We start from the raw sequence: 25,183 nt of genomic DNA, 5'->3' as shown, positions 1-25,183 counted from the left end.
AGTGAGTGAGTGAGTGAGTGAGTGAGAGAGAGAGAGAGAGTGAGAGAGAGAGAGAGAGAGAGAGAGAGAGAGAGAGAGAGAGAGAGAGAGAGAGAGAGAGAGAGAGAGAGACAGACTAAATCTTTTGTGGTGAAATACTTGAATTAATAAACTGGTCAAACTTTATACATGTAAATGTAAAATATGATGTATTAAAACAACAACAAAAACAAAAACACAACTATCTTTCACTGAAGATGTCAGATCAGAACTGTTTTCCTGCATGTGCTTCTTCCTCTGTTTGAATTTTCACTGAAATTTATGAAGTGGTTTCGGAGGAGCTGCACTTACCAAGTCAATGTCATACAGTGTGATGCATAAATAAAATACTCAACTCCAATTATCTGTTGTTGAAGATGTCAGACCAGAATTATTTTCATACATGGACATTGTTATATGGTGTACAACTCCAATTCCAATAAAGTTGGGACATTGTATAAAACGTAAAAAAAAACAATGATTTGCGAAACCTCTTCAACCTATATTCAATTGAATATACCACAAAGACAAGATATTTAATGTTCAACTGATAAGTGTCGCGGCTCGTCTTTTTGGTCTTCTCAGGATGTCGTCTTTTAGATAACACAAACTAATTGCAAGTGATATGCTAGAAAGAGGACACAACACTTTAGAATAATTCAGCCTTAAGCAAGATAAAATGCACAGAGTTTTTAAGTTTATTTAAGCCTTCGACACAAAGCTTAGACAAACTGAGTCCTCTAGAGAGACTGAATATGACAACCGCGCTCGTCTATTTATTGGAGACCCGCGGGCATCGCTCCTCCTTCGACTTTTTATTTATTTCATTCCCAAGACATGGTTTTCTATTGGAAGCATCCTCTAGTGAACCCTAAGCAGGTGTTAGGCCATTATTTCAATGTGACAAATGCTCCATTAAAACATGAAGGATTTACAACTGATTTTTTTTAAAAGACCTTCAGCCACAGGTGCAGCTGGCCTGAGGCCCCCTCCGCACGTGGCCTCAGCCACACGTGCAGCTGGCCTGAGGCCCCCGCACGTGGCCTGCGGGAAAGCACCTAAAAGGCCTTGGAAGCACCTGACAGACTAAATGACTAATAGAGCCCTTTTTTGGGTTGAACACCTGCTAGTTCAACCAGAGGACATACAGTTCGGATCAGGACACTTGATAGTTCATCACAGTTCAAATATGGACCTAAAAATTCTTCTACAGTCCCTCCTCTGGGACTCGAAAGAGTCCCATTACATCAACTATACTCTTGGGTTGTTTACTGACAAGACATCCTCATTTGTGCATTGCAATAAAAAGAAAAACACATCACTCGAGTTACTGATAACTCTGGTGCGGATATGAATATCAGTGATACTTCACACGGTAAATATATTGCAGTGCAGGTGAACCTACATACTAAGGCACAAGGTGAGCAATTAGCTGGATTATATCAACACAAGGTGACATTCAAACATTGAGTTTTGGTGTAATTCAAGGCACTTAAAATGGCACATAAAACAAGTTACATCAACCTCTTAATCATGGCAAAGTAAAGGCTTCACATTGACATCAGTGCAACCAATCATCTTCTGGCATCTATTGACGTCACTCAACCCAGAGGCTCCAACCCATTATACTTGGTTCTACATATTATTTGTTAAAGCGTCACACATTATTATTTAAATGCATCAAATAACCCCTACGTTACCACTATTTAGTCAACCAATCAAGAAACTATTCTAAGGTTAGCGCAGCTATGTCTAGTTAAATGATAAACACAATAATGGTTTCCCTTCATGTCCGTCCTTAAGTCATTTGCCTTAGTCAATCATATAATGGTTTTCATTATAGGCCATTTCTCAACATTCTCCACTTTGTTTTTCTTCTTTTTCAGCTTGTTTTCTAATGCCCTTTTTGGCCAGACGCCAAATTTAGGCGATGCATGTCTCTTGAGGCATGCTATAATTTAAGAAAAAGGGGTCCCTATGGTGCATCTTTACTACTAATCTACAAACACGCCGTGTAAGGGTCCCCTTTTTATAACTTTGCAATGTGATATCTATGTGTATGCATTTAGCTTTATCTGTGTTACGCAGATGATGGTAAGGACAGACATTTACCCAACCTTCGTTACTAACATATATCCTTCTTTGTTTTATTTACACTCAGATTTCTGAAACCAGTCCGCAATTCAACTCAAGAACCAAGATCATAGTCCGTGTTCAGTGCCATTACGTCAGTCCGCGCTCCTCAGCATTTACTCAGCATCTGAAGTTTTGGGAGAAGTTGGGGAACATGGGGAGGTTGGCCTTTCAGGGGTAGTGGGGGAAGGATCAGGAATTCTGGCTTTCAGACAGTCGTGCAGTTCTCTGATGGATCTTTCCAGCTCCTTGTGCTGCTTGGCCAGGTTGTACAGGGCCCCCAGAGAATTCTTGCCCACATTCAGGGTGGTGGTGGCCAGCCCTAGCTGTTCCCTTTCCATATGCTCCATCATGCAGGCTAGCATGTCCATACTAGACTGAAGACCACACAGTTGAGTATGGAGGCCCTCCTGAGCACAAGAGATGTTGGCATTGTCACGGTGTATCCTGAACAGGTATGCAGCTGTCTGACTTAGTTGTGGCATGATTTCCTCAAATAGCTCATGGGGAATGTGATTTGTGAGGGGCAGGAGCTGCTCCAAGGTTTTTGGAACAGACTCTTGTGGAAGACGAAGCTTTCGAACCAAGATTGCCATGTCCTGTGGGGTGACCATGACCAGATTAAGGTTGTGCAGTCCAGGGGACAGGAAGTACAAGGGGGAAGGCATCTCGTGTGTGGGGGGAGTATTGTTGATGTTGCACAGGCAAGTGGTTGGGACACTCTGGGCATTTAGCAGCCTGTACAAAGCTCCCCTCTGTCCTGGTGGGTTGAGTTTGGCTAAGGTCTACCCCTGCTGATCCTCCTCCAGAGGTACTGGGCTGATCAGAATATCTCTCCTGGCCTTGGGGGTGGAAAGCTGGGGACAGGGCCTAGCAGTGAATTGGGTCTAGGATGCACTCGGGCGGTTGCTGCAATATGGCCGACCTTGGCTGCCTCCCCTGGAGGGTATCGTTGCCACTGGCACATGTGACTGTCTCCATGGCATCTACGGAAGGGGTGTGTTCCTGAGTCCAAAGGGTCCTTCAGGTGATGGTGGAGTCCCTCGGGCCGACTCTTGCTGCAGGCAGATTCTGTGAAGCTGTCATCGCTAGGTGCTGGAACGATGAAGATCCTTCTGTTGCCAACTGGTTTAGCTGCTGGATGGATGGCGGCTGTGGCGACCAATCATGTCTCGACATCCCTCCTGTATATCCTCTTCTCCAAACAGCTCTGAGAGTCCAATCAGACTTGATAGAGGCAGATCAGGCATAGGTCCCTGATCAGGGGAGTCTGGTCTCTCAGCCATACTCCTGTGTCCTAGTAATATACATATACGTTCATTATTACAGCTCCATGTCATTCTTTCAGATATTGTCTATCCTATCCCTCATTTTTGTGGGTGCATGTGTGTGAATGTAAATGTGCGTGCATGTCTTCTTCCTCGTCTACAATATCACCAAGCACGGTCCATCCCAGTCCTCCCTATCTGGGGTGTACGCCACAATATTAGGGAGCTGGGGGCTGTCGGGGAGGATAATTGGTATTTCATCCATTTCCATATATTCTGGTTCTCTGTCTGTTTCGTTTGTGCTTTCTTCTAGGGCTCGGATGGCTAGCAGTGGGAGCTGTCCTACTGTGGATGAAATCAATTTATTGACCAGAAATTTTATCAAGGGAATACCACAACATATTACCAGCAAGACACGCCACCCCTGTTAGTGCCAAGATTACACCTATCTGGTATAACCAGTCTTTCCATGATATCCACCCTCTCCTTAGAGTCCCAAACAGTGAAAACAGTGGGCCAATATTCATTCCATTCCCTACAATGTATCCAGAATCGTCAGTTTCATTTCTCCCTCCTATGGAGTTACTTAACAGTTCCTGTGCATCTCCTCAAGTGTGATTAAGAGCTCTGTCAAATTTCCGTCTTCACCTGTACGCATGGGAATAGCTGTGCAACATTCGGTGGCTTTGATCATAATACAAACTCCTTGTTCATCAGCCATCATCATCTCAATAGCTAATCTATTTGCATTGTCATTAGCGAGGTGGCGTGCAGTTGTTCGGTTAAGGCTCCTACTGCTGCCAATGTCCAGTTCAGGTATCTTTGTTGATTATACCACAAGTACATTAATCCACTGCACCTCCCTGGAACCTAGAACGGATTTTTGGAGTAACCCCGAACAGAGCCAATGCCCATCCCCATTTATCCGCATCTTCATCTGCTTTAACTCTGCTACTGTCTATGGCTTCTAACTGTCGGGGTATCCCTTCTGGTATCCCGGTTCTTACTGTGATGTTGTAGTCTGTTTTAAACAGTCATTATTCCTCTTTTCTACGAAATTTCTGTGGCATGGGTTGTATTGAATTTGGCATTTCATTACTGTTATAGCTCCTGTGAGCATCACAGGAGCCAAAGGCCCTTCCAATTAGGGGACAGCGATGACAGGAGTTTCCTTCTTTGTCCCGCATATCCAAAGATGTCAGCTAAGGGTACCGTTCCCTTAGCTAAATTTGGAGTAGATACCAATGAAGCATGGGTGAGATTCACGTCCAATTACCGACCCCCCTGTGGCCGGTACTATTTGTTCACACTGTATGCCTGCTGCTGGCAGGGTGTGACAGACGGTAATGTTCCATGCTGTTTTGGCCGGTTTGTATTCTTGCTGCTTTTGCATACACTGTATGTGGTGTTTTGGCTGGGTCGTCCCTACCTGCCATCGCTTATGTATTGTGCTACTAAGCCTTTAGCTATACAGAATGGGTGTATCATCCCTTCTCTATTTTAATCATAGGTGGAACCGGTTCCTTCTGTACTTAGGGGCACTGGACAAAGTTTACTGTCGGCAGCATATTTTCATCACCTACTGCCATTTTCATAACACATTGTGTATAGCATTCTGCTTGGTCTGAGTTATGTTGGGGACTCCTATAACAGTTGTTGATATCAGGTAGGGGTTTAGCCTGAGTATCACACCTTTCCGGTGACAGGCTATGCAAGGCTTTTCACTGATCTGCCTAGCCGAAAATTTCAACCATTGGTAAAATAAATTGGTCTTCAACCCTTGTGTGCGGGCTAGGTCTGTACTGGGATCCCATCTCCCTAAGTGACTGCTTGTTTCTAGGCTTCTAATTGTCCTCTTTTTCCTTGGTTTGATTTTTACCCATTTTGTGGCTTCATGTACTGTAACAGTTACGTCTTGCTTGGTTTCCCTGCATCCTCTTTTATCACAAAATTACCTCTATGTTGAGTGTTCCCTCCTCTTCACATTTGATGCTAATGGCTTCGCCTAATATGTAATCCCCCAGCTTTCCCTGTATTCCCTATGTTCTTGTAGGCTTTTGATTTAATGTATACCAAATTATATGTTTTTCCTGTGTTTAGAAATGCCTTGTTTAGCTGCTATTGCAGCCATGGCCACGGCACAGTCCGTTGTATGTTTTGGATGTCTATTTTCTCCCATACTGACCACCAGTAGTATTGTACAATCCCTTGAATAATTCCTTAATCATTGCTCTGATGACTGTTGAGATGTGCTACTAGATGTGCTACTAAGTGAGCAGTCACTAGATGAGCTGTCACTAGGGATGTGTGGTGTATCTGTGCTTTGTCTGGGTTGTACTTCCTGCGTTCTTCTGTCGGTAAATCTACTGAGTTGCCTGTCCGAGTCTGATGTCTCCTGTGGCCTGTCTATCTGTCGGTCTGTATTTCTGTCTGTCTGTTGGCCTACGTCTCCAGTTGTCTCTGAGTCTGCATCTGAGTCTGTCGCTGCTCTATCTGGCAGGGATCCACTACTCTCTGAAGCTGTGCGTCGTCTTTGTTCAATCAGTCTCTGTGAGCGCCTTGGCCGGTGTTCGCCTGGCTGCAGGGAGGCGTGGCCTTCCCTCGGTGCTTCTTCTGGCTGCAGGGAGGCGTGGCCGTCCCTCGGTGCTGCTGTAGGGTCTCTGGCTTCTCCTGCTTCCCCCCTTGGCCCGGCGGCTCTGCCAAGACGAGCTTGCCGAGGCCGCAGGGGCGCTGGGCCACCAACCCTACAGCAGTGGTTTAAATGAAACCAAGTGTCCTTACCGTCTACTTTGACTGCTGTACGTGAGGCAAGAATAACTTTGAAAGGACCTTCTCGGCGGGGCCTGTCCCACTTCTTTTGAACACCTTAACGTAAACCAGATCACCAGGCTGGATGCTCTGATTTTCAAGTGGAATCTCTGCTTCTCTGTCTTCTGTAGCACCTTTGACCTGCAAAAATAGTTTTGTATTTGGGTTAACTGTCTCAGATAATTATGCCATTCGTCTTGTAGCTGCTCCAGCGATGGTCCTTCGTAGGGTCCTCTCAGGTATGGAATAGGCATCGGCCGACCTGTAAGAGCTTCAAATGGTGTCAAATGGGTTAGTCGGTTAGTTTGTGAGCGTATTGACAATAAAGCAAGTGGCAACGCATCCAGCCAGGTTAGTTTGCCATTGCTGTCTGCTATGATTTTTGCTAGTTTGTTCTTTAAAATGCCATTAGCCCGTTCCACCGCCCCATTTGATTGGGGGTGATAAACACACCCAAACTTCTGTTTGATACCCAATTGTTTGAATGTTTCTTGTGTAACCTTGGCTACAAAAGCCCTACCGTTGTCAGATGAGATAGTATCTGGAATGCCAAATCTTGGAAAGACATCTCGGCACAAGAATTTGGCTACCGTTTTATGGTCTTGATTTGCAGAGGCTACTGCCTCAATCCATCGGCTGAATCTGCATATCACTACCAAAACATATCTCATTCGTTTAACTCGATTTTCAGCTCCCATGTCTATGAAAGCCATCATAAGATGTACGTGGGGTGTTGCTCTTATTTATAAATCTAGGTTTAGCTTATTAGCTGTTGGGGGTCACAAATATAACTCATTTGAGCATCTGATTCTCCGCTCTGCTCAGGATATTACACACTGCCAAGGTCAGAAGTATAAAAATCAGCCATATTATTTGTCACTGTATATAGGTCTCCTGGCCCATATTCTGAATTCTTAGATGAATTTGGTGCATTCATCTCTAACTTGTCAACTAGTGCAGATAACATTATGATCATTGGTGACTTTAAAGTTCATATAAATAGGCCTTCTGATCCCCTCTGCAAATCATGTATGGAAATTGTGGATGCATTAGGATTTCGGCAATGCATTCAGGACTCAACGCACATTAGTGGAAATACCCTGGATCTGGTTCGTGCACGTGGTATTGCTGTCACGAATATTGACATCATGCCTCTTACATCAGTGGTCTCTGATCACTCACTTATTAAGTTTACAGTTCCGCAGCCATGTTTAGTGGAACAACAACCTTATATATCATTACGGTGATGCATCAATTCCTCAACTAAGACTGAACTCGAAGCTAGACTGCCTGAGGTCTTAGCTTCACATTTGGCAAATACCCAATCAGTAGACAGTCTTGTGGATAGTTTAAACTCAGTGCTCAAAACTACACTCGGCATGATTGCACCACCTGTGTTAAAACCGCGCTCCCCCAAGTCACAGCCACCTTGGTTCAATGATTACCTGCGTGACCTCAAGCATAAAGCAAGAGGTCTAGAATGGAAATGGCGTCGTTCAAAATTAGAAGTATTCCACCTTGCATGGCATGATGCTATCTTAGACTATAAGCATGCATTATTGGCTACAAAGCAGACCTATTACCCTTATTTGATCAACAAAAACAAGCATAACTCAAAGTTCTTGTTCGACACGGTGGCAACATTTATTCATGGACAACCACCTGTAATTTGCTCTCCTTTTACAGCACAAGATTTCCTGGATTACTTTGTGAAGAAAATAGAAGACATTAGGTTAAACATATCCCAGCATGCCTTAGCCCAGCCACGACACCCTGCTATTGAGGTGGGCACCATTACTGAGGTATGACCTAGCTTTACAGAATTTGATAGTATCTCACTAGGCATGCTGACAAAACTTGTAACATTTTTTTTTTTCTTTTTTTTGTGATGTGCCGGTATGCAGGCTGCTGAAATTAATTGCCCCTGGTGGGATGAATAAAGTTGTCTAAGTCTAAGTCAACAAAAAGCACAACCTGTTTATTTGATCCTATACCAACAAAACTGTTTAAGGACCTGTGGCCCACTCTTGGGCCGACTGTCCTGAAAATTATTAATCTTTCTTTAACTTCTGGATCTGTTCCTAAATGCTTCAAATCTGCAGTGATTAAACCATTACTTAAGAAACCTAATCTTGACCCTAGTGTATTGAAAAACTATCGGCCGATATCAAATCTATCATTTTGCTCTAAAATTCTGGAAAAAAATGGTGTCATGGCAGCTCGTGGACTATCTTACTGAGAATAATCTCTTTGACCCACTGCAGTCTGCTTTTAGAAAATATCAATCCACGGAGACATCTCTCACAAAAGTGGTGAATGATCTTCTGCTTACAATGGATTCGGATACCACTATGGTTCTGGTGCTGTTAGATCTCAGTGCTGCATTTGGTACTGTGGATCATCATATTCTACTTAATAGGCTGGAAAATCACTTTGGGATTACTGGGAGTGCCCTTGCATGGCTGATGTCATATTTGACCAGTCATTCTAACTGTGTTTTGTACAGTAACACTACCTTTAGCCTTAGTGACATGAAATTTGGGGTTCCACATGGGCCCCCTGCTTTTCTCTCTTTATATAGCACCCCTTGGGCATATTGCGGCATTTTGGGATTACCTTTCACTGCTATGCTGATGATACTCAGTTATACTTGCTGATAACTGCTAGTAATCTTGTTCATATGAAATCCTTAGAAGATTGCCTTGCATCAGTGAGAAGTGACAAGACTGAAATGATGCTTCTTGGTCCAGTGAGACATCGGCATCAATTTGACCAGTTAACGCTTAGCCTAGGCTCGTGAGTCATACATCACACTGACAAAGTGAAGAACCTTGGGGTAATTTTTGATCCTACATTGTCCTTTGACCTCCACATATTCTGTGGAGACTTTCAAGTCCAGACTTAAGGCGCACTTATTTTCCCTTTCGTATGGCTAGCATACTGGTATAATTTTGTTTTACACTTTTAACTCTTTTAATTAATTTTATTAGGAAACGGAGCGTGCTGCGGCCTCAACTTTACCTAAATTCTGGTTCTTTTTGTTGTGTGGGCCGCTGAAGAGGAGGTAGTGCTGGCCCACCACCACCAGATGGCGCCCTGCTTGAAGTGCGGGCTTCAAGCACGAGAGGGCGTCAGAGCAACCGGGAGTGACAGCTGTCACTCATCATCAGCACCAGCTGTCACTCATCCACAGTTCATCACCACCACCATAAAGGCCGGAATACAACTCGACCTCCCCGCCAAGAAATCAGCCACTAGAGAGGTAATTTCTCTGCTACACTTAACTCTGACTTAAGAGTCTGAACTTCTTTGCAGCCGTTTTCCTGTGGTTTGCCTTATCTAAGGGATTGGCGTTTGGTGTGATCAGTGACGGCTTCGCTTCACACTCCATCCAGATAAGTGGTTAGACAGGAGCTGCACGAGTGTGTGATTGGAGGTGGAGGTGCTCCCTCCCAAAAGAACACAGACTGTGGGATTACTGAGTGTGCGAACTCACACTCATCAATACTGTTTCTGTTCTCTGCCAGCAGTACCAGGTCTGACAGCTGGAGACGGTGGCCACCTGGGGATCCAGGACTTGGCGGCTCCGGTGTTCTTCAGATCCACTGGCGGTGAAGGCCGTGTGGGATCCGGCTTGGTTCGGGACGTACGTCTCCTATCCTCAAGCCTGCCCACACGTCACGCTACATATAATTGTCTGTGGTACCAAAACTGTTTGTCTGTATTCCGTTGTGCACTTCACAACATTAAATTGTTACTGTTTGGCTTATCCATTGTCCGTTCATTTAATGCCCCCTGTTGTGGGTCCGTGTTCCTACACCTTCATAACACTTTTAGTGAAGCTAAGGGTAGTGGCCGGCGATCACCTTAGTATTTCTTCTGTTTTCTTGTCGTTTAATGGTGACAAATTATACTGTATTTCTTGTCTTTCTGATGCCTGATTCTGTTTGTTTTTTTTCCTCTCTGTTTAAGGTGCAGCTCCATCCAGAGATGGGAGTTGTATTTGTGCTGGCGACCCTCCTGTCCTGTGCACCAACAGCATTTCCTGTATATTCGTTTTGTGAATTGTTCTGTAATTTATGTCTGTAGCATGGCCCAAACAGAGAGTCACCCCTTTGAGTCTGGTTTGCTCGAGGTTTCTTCCTCAGGGAGTTTTTCCTTACCACTGTTACTCTGGGGGTTGGTAAGGTTAGACCTTACTTGTGTGAAGCGCCTTGAGGCAACTCTGTTGTGATTTGGTGCTATATAAATGAAATTAAACTGAAATTGAAAAAAATTTAATATTAAATCAAAGTTTGTGCACAATCCATTTCTAGATTCTCTGAATGCAGTTTAATAATAAATATAGAAAACATGAACACTAGATTTAGACATGATTAAAAATAAATATTTTGACAGAGTAAGCATCTGCGCTATGAGAATTAAGGATGTATAACTTGACAATGAAAATATACAGTGAGGCAAATAAGAATTTGAGCCACTGTTGATTTTGCATTTTCCCACCTACAAAGAATGGAGAGATCTGTAATTTTTTTTTAATCATAGTTACACTTTAACTGTGAGAGAGGAGTCTAAAAGAATAATCCATAAAATCACATTGTATGATTTTTAAATAATTTGAATTTTATTGCATGAAATAAGTATTTGATCACCTACCAACCAGCAAGAATTCTGTCTCTCACAGACCTGTTAGTTTGTCTTTAAGAAGCCCTCCTATTCTACACTCTTTACCTGTATTAATTGCACCTGTTTGAACTCAATACCTGTATAAAAGACACCTGTCCACACACTTAATCAATCACACTACAACCCATCCACCATGGCCAAGACCAAAGAGCTGTCTAAGGACACCAGGGATAAAATTGTAGACCTGCACAAGGCTGGGATAGGCTACAGGACAACAGGCAAGCAGCTTGGTGAGAAGGCAACAACTATTGGTGCAATTATTAGAAAAATGAAAGAAACAGATGATGACTGTCAGTCTTCCTCGGTCTGGGGCTCCATGCAAGATCTCACCTCGTGGTGTAAGGATTATTCTGAGAAAGCCCAGACCTACACAGGAGGACAGAGTCAATGACCTGAAGAGAGCTGGCACCATAGTCGCAATGATGACATTAGTACCACACTATGCCGTCATGGTTTAACATCCTGCAGGGCACGCAAGATCCCCCTGCTCAAGCCAGCACATGTCCAGGCCCATTTGAAGTTCACCAGTGACCATCTGGATGATCCAGAGGAGGCATGGGAGAAGATCATGTGGTCAGATGAGACCAAAATAGAGCTCTTTGGTATCAACTCCAATCGCCGTGTTTGGAGAATGAGAACAACCCCAAAAACACTGTTCCAACCATGAAGCATGGTGGTGGAAACATAATACTTTGAGGGTGCTTTTCTGCAAAGGGGACAGGATGACTGCCCCGTATTGAAGGGAGGATGGATGGGGTCATGTGTTGTGAGATTTTGGCAAACAACCTCCTCAGTAAGAGCATTGAAGATGGGTCATGGCTGGGTCTTTCAGCATGACAATGACCTGAAACACACAGCCAGGGCAACTAAGGAGTGGTTCAGTAAGAAGCATTTCAAGGTCCTGGAGTGGCCTAGCCAGTCTCCAGACCTGAACTCAATAGAACGTCTTTGGAGGGAGCTGAAACTCGAAAACTGAAAGAGCTGGAGAAGATCTGTATGGAGGACTGGACCAAAATCCTTGCTGCAGTGTGCAAACTTGGTCAAGAATAACAGGAAATGTCTGACCTCTGTAACTGCAAACAAAGGTTTCTATTTTCTGTTGTATCAAATATTTATTTCATGAAATAAATTTCAAATTAATTATTTAAAAATCATACGTTGTGATTCTCTGAATTGTTTTTTTTTTGTTTTGTTTTTTTAGATTCTACAGTAAAAATTACAGACCTCTCTATTCTTTCTACATGGGAAAACCTGCAAAATCGACAGTGGATCAAATACTTATTTGCTTCACTGTAAATAAAAGATGGCATATACTAAAAGTAGAGCTCACTGTTCTGTGTGACGCTCTTATTTATATGCTCTTATGTCTGTTAAAAATAAGCCTCACCCCACTCCACTTATGTCTTGTATGAAACTCCAGTTGTGTTTGAAGGGGTGGGGCTATTGCTTTGATGGACTGGGGTACAGGAGCACGGCACTGAAAGAAGAGAGGACCTCAGAGGAAGCGGAGATGGCGAGCTTCCCGGCCATCAGGACCAATCCTGCCCTGTCTCCTCGTTTCAGGGCAATGACCAAATTTAGTGAGACTGAACTGCTGCAGTTACATCGTTCATGCAGTGGTGGCGCAGCCACTCCGGAGGAGAAGCCCTCAGAGTTCAGCCTCTGGATGCTGCGATTGGATACCGAGAAGACAGCTACGATCTTCTCACCTTGCTGTGCTGAAAGCACAGCACTTACAAGGTAACGACCGTCTGTGGGAGCCGTGAAGATACCTGCAAACACATAGTGACACTTCACTTTGAAAACAGCCACTTATGGGAAAGAATGTTTGTATTATCAGCACAATGGTAGGCCTGTTTCTTGTGTTCTGCTGCAAACGTATACTCAGAAAGAGTAAAGGCCCCCTGACACATGCGTGACTTTGATGATGCAAGTTAAAATTCTACCATGCAAAGGGAAAGCCATACATCAACAACATCCAGAAATGCCTCCACCTTTTCTGGGCCTGAGCTCATTTGAAATGGACAGATGCAAAGTGGAAAAGTGTGCTGTGGTCTGATGAGTCCACATTTCAAATTGTTTTTGGAAATCATGGACGTCGTGTCCTCCGGACAAAAGAGGGAAACCATCCAGATTGTTTGCGCAAAGTTCAAAAGCCAGCATCTGTAATGGTATGGGGGTGTGTTAGTGCCCATGGCATGGGCAACTTACACATCTGTGATGGCACCATCAATGCTGAAAGGTACATCCAGGTTTTGGAGCAACACATGCTGCCATCTAAGCAATGTTTTTCCGGGACGTCCCTGCTTATTTCAGCAAGACAATGCCAAGCCACATTCTGCACGTGTTACAACAGCGTGGCTTCGTAGTAAAAGAGTGCGGGTACTAGACTGGCCTGCCTGCAGTCCAGACCTGTCGCCCATTGAAAATGTGTGGTGCATTATGAAGCACAAAAATGACAACGTAGACCCCGGACTGTTGAACAACTGAAGTCGTACATCAAGCAAGAATGGGAACAAATTCCATCTACAAAGCTTCAACAATTAGTGTCCTCAGTTCCCAAATGCTTATTGAGTGTTGTCAGAAGGAAAGATGATGTAACGCAGTGGTAAACATACCACTGTCCCAACTTTTTTGAAACATGTTGCAGGCATCCATTTCAAAATGAGCAAATATTTGCACAAAAACAATACATTTTATCAGTTTGAACATTAAATATCTTGTCTTTGTGCTGTATTCAATTGAATATAGGTTGAAGAGGTTTCGCAAATCATTGTTTTTTTTTTACGTTTATACAATGTCCCAACTGGCGGCAGACAAGCACCTCTTTGGTGTCATGTGGTGTTCGATCGCAATTTCATGACCGCTGAACAGACCCCATCCCTGTGTGAAGGTGTTTTTATAAGGGTGGCAATGACCAATATCTTGAATGTCTCACGTGACCTTAAAATTGACCCCTATATCCCCCAGTATTTCACAACGGTGGGATAAAAAGTACTAGTGCTTATGCTATTAGATATTTAACATATTGACAGCCAAAATAAACATCTTTATCTAATGTCTTTGGAGAGTGAAGTTATACCTGTGTGAGATCGTAGTGACCTCCATCATTAAGCAGCACCTTGTTGAACCGAATAATTCCAACGTCTCCATGGAAAGGCAGAAGAGGTCAAACCTGCTGAGACTGACACCCCTCACCTAAACAAGGATGATAACATTATTTATGATCAAATATTAACAGAGGCCAGGAGCCTGGTGAACTTAATTTCTGACCTGAAGTGATGACAGGTTCAGCAGTGATGGTCTCATCTGTACATCTGGTGGGCACAAAGAAATGTTCTGAAACAATCTCTAAAGCATCAGTAGTAAGAGAGCATAATAAGCTAAAGGGCAATTTATTTACCAGAGATCACTGGCATGCCAGGCTTGGGGACTCGATAGAGTTCAGTGGGGCAGCTTTGAAATGGATACAGAAGATGGGTTTGAAACCATGCTGATTGTAGAACAGTGTTTGCTTATGTGGGTATGTCTCACCTGGGGCTCCAGCAAAGCCTTGGACAGGCATCATGCTGCCATCAGCCCCTTTGTACAATTTGGATGTGGTCATTATGCCAGGGGGGCCCGCCCCTGTCCGGTCTCCATCACATGTTGCTGCGGTAAGGTGGTTGTCCAGAGGCGGGTCCTGCAACACTCTTTACAGGTGTTGAACCCTGTTTATGACCGGATTTCCACAGTATGGACACCTAAAACAGACAACTCTGGAGTTATGATGGAGGTCAGACAAGAGGTCAAGAAGAGACAAGTGCAGGTTTGTGCAAGTCCAGATGTTTAATGATCCAAAACATGTTAGAAGACAACACCAGTTTGTTTGGAATGCTGACTGATTGGATGGTGATTTCTCCCTGGATTCAAATCAACAGGGCCTTCAATTTTTAATTAAGATGGGTTAGTTTTTTAGATTACTGAAAAAAATTGTCCTGTTTCACAAACTCAATGTAACCATACTCCAAGTGCACTCCCCAACTGAAAGATAAGGGCTCAAAGCCCAGTTTACTCTTGTTTGTGAGCAAGGCACTGAAACCCCATGGAGCTCCATTTCTGTGTGGTGCAGGTGAACTGGCGCAATGCAATAAACCTCCCCATGAGTACTGTGGAGATTCCTGTACTGTAATTATTTTACATCAATTAAATAATCCATTGGACAACAGAAAAATCAGTCGGTAGCTTGTCAAGAACGAAGACTATGAGTAAGACAAACATAAAAATGGGGTCCATTCACCATTTTTGCAGACAAGACAATCTGCTGATTTTCTTGGTTGTATATATTTGAAAATTTCATACTTTTAGCTATTGCACACTTCAGATGACATTTTGCAATAATCAATTTGGGCTTTGGCAAAACTGAAATCCCCCCTGATATTTTACGTATTGAACAAAAAACTGAATAGACAAGAACATCATCAATTATGAGAAGTAGATGAAGACTTACTACTCACACTTAATTAGCAAAAAAAAAGAAAAGCATAATTCAAAGTTCCATTGACACTATGGTTACATTTATTCAAAGGCACTCACCTGTAAGTTGCACACATTTATTGCTCAGGAATTCTTATATTTTGAAGAGGAAAATCGAGAATATTAGGTAAAAAATATCCCAGCATGCTCTAGTCTCACTGCTAGATCCTGTTACTGACGTAGGTCCCAACTCTGCTATGGTGCCAACTTGCCAATTTCATTACTGTTCCGCTGGGTGGCTGTTGCATTTTGCTAAAAGCACAACTTGTGTTTTTGCGGACTAAACTGGTTTCAGGATATGTGCTACACTTGGGCTCACTATGCTGAAAATTAGTAACCTGTCACTAACCTCAGATTCTGTTCCTACAAGTTTTAAGTCAGCAGTGATCAAACCTATTCCTAACAAACCTATCTGGATCTGGGTTTTATGAAAAAAAATTACAGACAAATATCAAACATATCTTTAATAGTAAAGTGCTTGGAAAAAAAAAGTTTTACAGCAGCTGTAGATTATCTTGCTGCCCTTTTTGAGATCTGCAGTCCGCATTTTAGACTGCACCATTCCACAGAGAAGGGATCCTGAAGTGGTGGAATGTATCATCTGCTCGCAATGGACTCTGATAGCACCACAGTGCTGCTATTGTTAGACCTTGAGCTGCATTTGCCACGGTGGGTCATATACTAATGGACAGGTTAATTTTAGTTTAATATTTATTTAACTAGGTTAGTCCCATTGACATTGAGATTTCTTTTGCAAAGGAGACCTGGACAATTATAAAGTTTCCAATTCACCTAACCTGCATGTCTTTAAATGTGAGGAGGAAACGGAGCACACACAGGAAACGCACACAAACACGAGGAGAACATGCAAACTCCACACAGAAAGGGCGCCAGGTGGGAATTGAACCATGACCTTCTTGCTGTGAGGCAACAGTGCTAACCACTTATCCACCGTACTGCCCAGAGTAATGGCCTCGCATGGCTGACATCTTACTTATCTAGTCAATCTCAGTGTGTCTTGTTATAACAGTGTTACTTCAAATCTGTCCCCATAGGGGTCGCTTTTAGGCCCTCTGCTATTCTCCCTCTATATAGCCACCTCTTAGTCAGATATGACGCCGTTGTACTTTTCATGCTATGCTGATGACACTCATTTGTACATGCTGACAACTGAAGATAATCTCACCTACACTCAGATTTTTCACTGTGACAGAGTATTTTGCCATGAAAAGAGTTGCAGAGAAATCATGCTGCTGGCTTGGGCACGAAGCTGATGGCGGAGCAAAAGCGCCTCCGTGTTGAAGTCTCACAGGAGATGTTGTGACATGCTCACCTCTCCACCATTCGGAAGATTCAGACGGCTTTCGGGGCTTTCAGTCGTGTGACTCATCGAGAAAATGTGGAAGAGGTGGGCATGTCACAACATGTCCTGTGATGCTTCAACACGGAGGCGTTCATCTAACCAGTTACGAAGGTTTTTTACAAAAGTTTCTCAAAGTGAAGAAACAGAAAATAGGAAATCAAACCCCTGTTGTATCAGCTTCAAGGATGGCATCTCGTGGTCCTCACCACTGTTGTCTAAGTGCTTGCTCAGTGGGCTTGGTAAGGTTTGGCCTTACCTTTTGTGAAGCACCTGGCAACTTATGTTGTGATTTGGCCCTATTTAAACTGAACTGAATTGAAACACTACATTTTCACCCCATGTTCAATCAAGAAACATGCAACTGTGATTACATTTATGAAAGGGATATCCTTGATCGGCATTAACAGCCAAACAGTGAGTGATTGCCTGAGCCTGTCATTACGAACACAAAACAGTCGATGACAGCCTGAGGTCCCATCACATACTCATCAACGTTCCTGAAAACCCTGGAGTTATCAACCAATCAGTCCTCACTGCTGCCGGCACACTGTGCTGTTGTCTGGTCTACAACCATACAACAGACCTCCAAATGTTAAAAAAAGAACAGCCATATGTTTATTCACCCTGGGGATAAGAGTCATTTTACTGTAGAAGCCAGAGACGTCTGCCTGTTAAACACAATGTGTGAAGAGAGGCAGGCTGTAAGCATAAAACTACACAGCGGGTGGGGCCTTGTGCACTTTTATGGCACACATGCATGTGTTGTAATAGTGTGCGTTTGAATGTGTGTCATTCCTCATATAAAACTGAGTAGGCATTAAAGTCTGTGTTGAGCACTCTGTGATGGCAGCAAAGTAATTTTGGCTGAGAACCAAAAGGGATAAAACAAAACAAACACATCCGGGACATATAAATGTGTTTGTCACAATCAAAGAGTCGAGCTGTAAACAAAAGCTGTTGGTTCGGCTTGACCACAAACGTCTATCCTTCCATCAAGGCAGCATGGAAAAAACTTGTCTGAGTTAGTCACATGACAAAGTTACACTGGTCTTCTCATGATGCATCTTTTGAAATTAGAACTGTGACATCAGATGTCAGATTCTGATTTCTGTTCTCACTCCTAATCAGACTGCAGCTTAGATTTTATATTCAAAAAAACCATTTTAATTCAATATTTAAAAGTTCCAAGCTCCAGCTGGCAAGCAGACACTTAAGCACCTTTCACCCCGGGCTGCATACCTTGCGTTGTGATGCGTAAATTGCGCCGATTTGGCGTAGTCCCTGTGTAGGCTGGTGTGTGACGGTGCATGGTTGTGTTCGTAGTCTTGCTTAAAGTTGCATATGTTTGCTTACAGTATGCTGACTGCCACGCAGGTAGCCCTCACTGGTATTTTCTGTCTCTCACACCTGCCTACCTTTTGAGGGTTTTAATGGCATTGTGCAAAGGCGCTCTGTTCTCACACCCCCTCCCTCCTTCAATGCACCAGACAGCCAATAAAAATACATAGAACACTGAACAGATAAACCATTATAACCAAACATTACTGCAGGGTCGCTACACTGCCCCCCCCTTACAAATTCCCTCAGCAGAGTGATCACAAACAAAATCCTTGAGGTGGCCTGGGCACCTCCTCTGTCTCCCAGACTGCCTCGGTGTGAACACCAGCGGCTGCACCTGTAATCTTTGGACAACGTGCTGAGAAGCAGGCGGTGAGTTTGGGGGTGGGAATTAATGCAGTAGACTGTCATCCAGGTCTGGGTGTGTGGCTGTCTCGTTTATCCAGAAAGGTGTTGAAGGCCCAGGGCATGAAAGTGGATGTACATCCCCTCTGTATGGGGCCAGCCTGTTCCTGTGGAGGGCCACCCATCTTCCCCAAAGTGGCAGCTGAACCCTATATACCACCTTACCCAGCCTCCCAATACCTTACAAGGGCCCACCCAGTGACAATCTAGCTTAGGGCACCGCCCCTTCTTCCTCATGGGACTATACACCGACACCATGTCCCCAGCCTTAAAGTTTCTTCCTCTAGCTGTCAAGTCAAAGTCTGTTTTCTGCCTCACCCCTGCTTTCTGCAGCTGGTCCTGGGCAAAAGCATGTGCGGAGTTTGTCCTGTCCTGGAGGTTCCCGGCATACTCTGGACCTGGTGGCACTGCTGGTGAGTCTGGGGGTCTGCCAAAAGTAATTTCTGCTAGCATCCACAGCTCTTGCCCCACCATGAGCAGGGCAGGTGTGCATGAGGTGGAATCCTGCACAGCCGACCTATAGGCCAATAAGACGAGAGGGAGGTGCATGTCCCAATCACACTGATGTTCCGCAGTGAGGATGGCAAGTTGTTTTGCCAGGGTTCTGTTGAATCACTCAACAAGTCCATCACTCTGAGGATGTAACGGTGTAGTCTGAGTCTTCTGCATTCCCAGGCGTGTGCACATAGCAGCAAACACACCCGACTCAAAGTTCCTTCCTTGGTCGCTATAAATGACCTCTGCTGTCCCAAACCTGGTAAACAACAGGGCGTTTTGACCTTCAGAGGCTGATAAGCCTGCCATGTTTAGAGCTGAGCAGAGAAAACACATTTGCAGCTCTCATGAACAACCAAATCCAATTTATGAGTATTCCCTGGTCTCTGACATCTTCCTTTGCAAGGCGTACATTTTCTCCGAGATGTTATCCAACTTATGTCTAAGTTCAAGGGTTAACGCAGTCTGAGAATGTATTGCCTTGCCCAACTCATTAATCATGACAGGTGAGGGGTCGTGGTTCTGGTGGCAGCTGTCTTGCCAATTCTCCGGTAGGTCAGGGTAGCAAATAAACCAATAAGTGCCAGCCCTCCTAAGATAAAACCAAATATAAATAAATCTTTGACGTCCTCCACAGAGAGTGGCACCAAGCATGCAATACGCCATTTCTCCCAGGTGTCGAGAACATAGCCCACAGGGTGGGTTCCATCTAGGCATGCAGGATCCCCCAGCCCTGATTTCCTTGTTGAAAAAATGGTGTCAGTAGTGTTCAGAGACCAGCTGATCAATTCTGTGGTTAATCTAATATAGTTTGAAGAATTCACAGCCCAGTGAAGTAGGGACTTTGAAGGTAGGAGCAGAGACACAGGAGAGAGTAGGAGATGCAACCTCCCTCGCTGGAGTCCGAAGCAGAATGCTTCACCACAATAGGTTCCAACTGTGTCCCTACTGGGACCACGTCAGGTCTTATCAGTGTTGTGGTGGAACCTGTGTCAACAAAGGCTATGCATGGAGCCCCCGCCAAGGTGATAGGGACATGACAAAAATCTCAGACATCAGCCCATCCCACCACCTTTGCCGATTCAGCAGTGTCATCTACTTCTGGGGGAAGCGGAGCTCTGTTTTCTGGTCTGTGTTGCTGGACTCCATCCCCTGGAGACAAGGCATAGTGGGACACAGGGGCAGGGGTCTGTGTCGTCTTTTCTACACAGACCCTGGGCCATTTCCCCCTAGCACCAGCCAGCTTTGGGCACCGCACACTTATATGGCCAGCCTGGCCACACACCCAACACACAGGGGGGCCTCGGCGAGGACAGCTGTCGTCAACTCAGCAGCCCAAGCTGGCTTCTTTTGAGCTGGGCCCTTGTGTGTCCCCATTCTCACTACTGGCCTGTCCCCAACATGGACACTCTCTGCAGTACCTCCTACAATCTCCCTCTCCAAGGCCAGATCTGGTGCCTCCTGCAGAGTGCGGGGGTGCACCAATTGAGTCTGTATGCACAGCTCTCATGGGGTGATGGCCCAGATGAATTTATCCCTGGCCAACTCGCTTTGCACTTCAGCAGGCATGTGGACGTATGTTCTCCTTGCCAGGGTTTCAATGTCATTAGCCAATGCACGGAGTGGCTCCCTGCCCTGTCTCTGCCTGTTTGACAGCTCTGAATGCAGAACACCAGAGTGACTACATTGTCCAAAATACTGCTGTAGGGCCCCAACTAAATCCCCGCAGTTGTTTCTTCGGCTGGGCTAAGGAGCAGCAAGCATGTATAAAGCATCATCTGTAAGATACCAGAGCCAGCTGGAGTGCTTTATTGTCTTCCAAGCAGCCTGTGTACAACAATCAAATTGGGCATGGAAGGCCTCCCAGTTTGGCCCTACCAGAGTATTTCGGCATTTTACCTTGAAGTTGGTTACACTGGGCGCCACCATGTTTGTTTACATTCCGGCACAGCATCACTTTTGTGGGCTTTCTCATGCCTGCGCACCCCCCCACCATGCTCAACAAACTGAAGCCAGCGTCAGCAGTAGCCCTCCTGACTGTTCGTCTCAGATGGGCCAAGTGCTCTGACGAATGGCCAAGCTACATGTCATGCCCTGATGTACCCTCATAAACACTGTCCATCACCTCATCTTTGACTCTCAGACAATCGTCTGCGTTCCCCTGCTACGCTTAGCATCTGCAGGCTGGTAATGCAAGTTAGCTGGGTCCGAGTTAGCTGCGGCTAACGCTATCGACAAGCAAAGGTCCGGTGGTTTACTCCTTTTTTTCCCCCCTGTCTGCATATATAGTAATGGTAAATGCCACACTGGCAGAACCATTTATAAAACATTAATACGCATATATGCAATTTATTCTTGCAAGACAGAAGGTATGTAGTGCATGAGTGAATGTGGTGTGTGTGTGTGTGTGTTGTGAGACCCTCATCGCCCTTCCCAATCAGCCTACAACATCCTACTCAAAGCCAACCGACAGCTTCTATCAGGAAGGGCCGACCACCAAAACAACACAAAGACAGACAAGAATGAGAAAACAAGTGGTGAAGACAATAACTGTGACGTGAGACACCGAGGAGATGGGCCCCAACCATACGACATACAATGACAAACAACCACACATAAACAAACAGTGACAGTAACAGTCTGTTGTCATAATTAGTGAGCATCCATACCCTAATCTAGAACACCGTAGTGTTAATCCTCTTAAGAGCACCCAAAAACGAATTGTGGTGACGGCCACAAACACGCGACCATCCACACACAGAGACCTCAATCACAGCTAAATATCCGATCACTACTGTGGCTGGTGTGTTGGGCCAAGACAAGAGTACAAAACCTTACCATATGAAATGGACCACTCCGGCACGTCAGAACCCCACGCGGCTGGCCGCGAGCGACGACAGAAGTGGGTCCAGGACGCAGTGCCCCGGGGAGCCAGAAGGGGCAGTGGAAGGGCACGGGGGCCAGGAAAGGCAGCCCCCATAGCCACCAGCAGCACAGCAACCAACAGGGGAGCGGTCCAACGGCGCCGGAAACGCACCCCCGACAACACCCCCCCCCCACAGGGTCACAGGGAGCCACCCCAAACCCGAGGGAAGCACACAGGTGCCTGCAGGCCCACCAATAGGGGCAGCCCCGGAACCACACCACCAGGGCCACGGCCCCGGAGGGCGGGAATGCGAGCGGCGGCAAGGACGGGGAGCAACTCCTGACACCAAAGTAATGTCCGACACGATGTTGAAAAGATGACAAGGAGTTTCGGCAGACTGCTCTTTATTCTGCAACGAAGTAATGTTACTGTCGGCTAGAACCACGCCAGTAACAGCTCACGGCTAAGCTCAGAACAACAAGAACTCTGTTTTTTCTTGTCACTCTCGCTACACCCCTCCATCCTTCGATGCATCAGACAGCCAATAAAAATAGAGAACACTGAACAGATAAGACATTATAACACATTATAGATTCCTGAATGCAGACGCGACATGTTCATGTGCGCAGCGAGCACGGAGCAGAGAGAGGATTTTAACCCGAGTGAACGTTAACAAACGGAAACGTGAAGCTGCCTTTACTTCTCTCTGAACTTTCTCCTAAAGGTGTGATTCTGCCGTTCCTGTCCTGTTCACACCATTGTGCGCGTCGTATGCTGAATTATGAGATCATGAGATGAAATAAACGGTCAAATATCTTTAAAAACTTATTTAAAAAATGAGAATATATGAATGAACTGAGCCACAAAAAAAAACAATGTTCAGCTGCACAGATCACAAAAAGCAGGTGAGAACTCTGAACTTTAACAGCTGTTATTTTCCAGAGGTATTATTTGTTCAATCTTGAGCTAATGTAGTGTTTTAAGCACAAACGTGACTGATGAGGAGAAACAATTTCAGAAATGCAACAGAAACAACCACAAATCAGAAAAAGTTGGGACTGTATGTAAATGAAGATAAAATAAAAATGTTGCACCATTCCCAGTTTCTCCACTCACAGAAGCCAAACGTTCTTCCAGAGTTGTGTAATTATACTACAATAGTAGAATATAAAGAAGGGGAAAAAAAGAAAAAAAAAGACAATATATTCGTCAATCGCAATTATTTGTCTGACAATTAATCGTCTCCAGAAATTCCTAATCGTGACAGCCCAACTTGAGATCAGAGCGCAAATGCTTGAGGATTTTCGAAACTGCTGTGTTTTCTGTATCGATTTTCTATTAATAATAATAATAATAATGCTATTTGGGTTTTGCGCAAAACCAGAGGTAATAGTATTATAATATTATTTTGGTTGGTGGTGTGCCGCAGGATTTTGTAAATATAAAAGGGTGCCGCGGCTCAAAAAGGTTGAAAATCACTGCTGTAGAGCGCTGCTATAGCATTGACACAACACTGATGTCATTATATATATATATATATATAGAGAGAGAGAGATGAGAGAGAGAGAGAGATGTACAAAGTGGTGGGCACAGTTCCTCTAATTCCCTCACTGCAAATTAGAAAAGCTAACTTTTCATTAGAGGATTAGCTTTTCAGCTAACTTTAAAAACCATCAGCACACCAATTCCGCTAAATTTAGTTCCACTAACCTTCAGTCCCCTAACATTTTTTTGCTGGCATAGTGGGTACAGCTTAATGGTCAAAAACATTTGTAAACCCTAAAACCATACGTCAGTTCCTGTCTGTTGCATGTTCGCAACAGACAGGCCGCTGTGAGGAGCTCAGCCCTCCTTGAGCAGAAGGGGGGCAGGCTGGCTGCCAGCTGCTGCTGCTGCAAAAAAGTGTCATTTACTTTCCCACATACAACAGCACAGACAGTAGCAGCAGACATCAAAAGCAAGGCACTTTTCACTTATGGTTACATTTATAACAAAACTAATTCTGGACAGTTTATCAACATTAATGGCATTTTTACAAAGTGAAAATATCGCACATATCTTTTAAAGTAATGCGCTAATTCTGAAGGTTTGGGCGGTTAACTGACACATGCACCAAAAGGCATTATGGGAAATGAGTCTCCTCTCATCGCTAGAGTGCCTTTATTAGAGAGAGTGGCAACATGACCAGTGAAAAAATTGGTCACGAGTCTTGGTGCCATCTTGGGGCAAAAATAGCGCTGGCTGTTAATGTGTCTGCATGCAAATCCAGCTATTTTATTTATTTATTCGCTGAAAATGCCAGGTTCCTGTGCATTTGGATGCACAAATAGCCACAGCAAGGGCTTCAAGATGTACAGATTCCCTTCAGATCCGAACAGAAGAAAAATTTGGGAAAATAAAGTCAGCCATGTGGGATGGAAGCCGACATCATTATCAAAGCTTTGCGGGGTAGGGAAATTTAATGTTCAGTCCCATGTACAGTACATCTCAACTAAACCAATCGTTGTAAACCCAGATATTCGCAGTCACTGGGCAAAAAAGGTTTTGTATTGTTTTCCATGTAATAAACAACGTACATAATGGATTTTATTATATACAGGATTTTCGCTCAATCGGATAAATGTCCCATCTGATCACAATGTATTTCTATTAAAAACTCAGAGCAGTCTGGACGTGCAGAGGTACAAATTAAAGTTCAGCTCTGACACTCGCCGATTTGTGGGAAGTTGGAGAGGAATCATTCTGTGACTAAAAGTCTGCACCGTTTAGTTTTCAAACGGTGTTCAGACTCGGACCTGCAGCCTGACGTTGCACCTGTTAAATCAAACACAAAAGGCTGTGATTTGACACTTTCTGCTTTTAATCCTTCGCCTGCCATCATATTATAACAGTTTTTATAGCGCGCACGCTGATAATGGATCAGAAAAGTCCACATCACATGTACAGCACAAAGTCGGTAAAAAAGGAACATGTATAACTTACCTTTGATTTGGAGGTGATGATTGCAGAAAGAAAAGCTTGTTGAGGGTCAAATTTGTCTATAATAAAGCATAATCCAGAGATGGAGAACTTTAAAACTGTCACACACGTCGTTGCATGACATGGAATTAAAGAGCAGCAGATGCATAAATCAGGCTTAAATTAATTACAATCATAAATTGTACAATTTATCTAATTTGATAGCTTAGCTATTTTTTATATTTATTTTGATAACAACTGTACCTGGATGTGTTGCTGTATGTAGTTAAATGATTTTAAAAAAATGTTGAAAACATGAAAAGGTCCATT

At 44.2% G+C, this 25,183-nt stretch overlaps 1 protein-coding gene across 1 annotated transcript in view; it reads right to left on the bottom strand.

The window, feature by feature from the left end:
* Window positions 1-25,183, bottom strand: part of emilin2b (elastin microfibril interfacer 2b) — an 85,871-nt gene that overhangs the window by 21,287 nt on the left and 39,401 nt on the right. Inside the window, exon 5 of the mRNA XM_034170938.1 lies at window positions 14,526-14,564. Coding sequence (XP_034026829.1) covers window positions 14,526-14,564 — 39 coding nt within the window. The remainder of the gene's footprint in view (window positions 1-14,525; window positions 14,565-25,183) is intronic.

This window comes from Thalassophryne amazonica, chromosome 1 (assembly GCF_902500255.1).
Source record: "Thalassophryne amazonica chromosome 1, fThaAma1.1, whole genome shotgun sequence".
Taxonomy (NCBI): domain Eukaryota; kingdom Metazoa; phylum Chordata; class Actinopteri; order Batrachoidiformes; family Batrachoididae; genus Thalassophryne; species Thalassophryne amazonica.
Note: the sequence above shows the minus strand (reverse complement) of the source record. Positions and strands in the feature narration are given on the sequence as shown.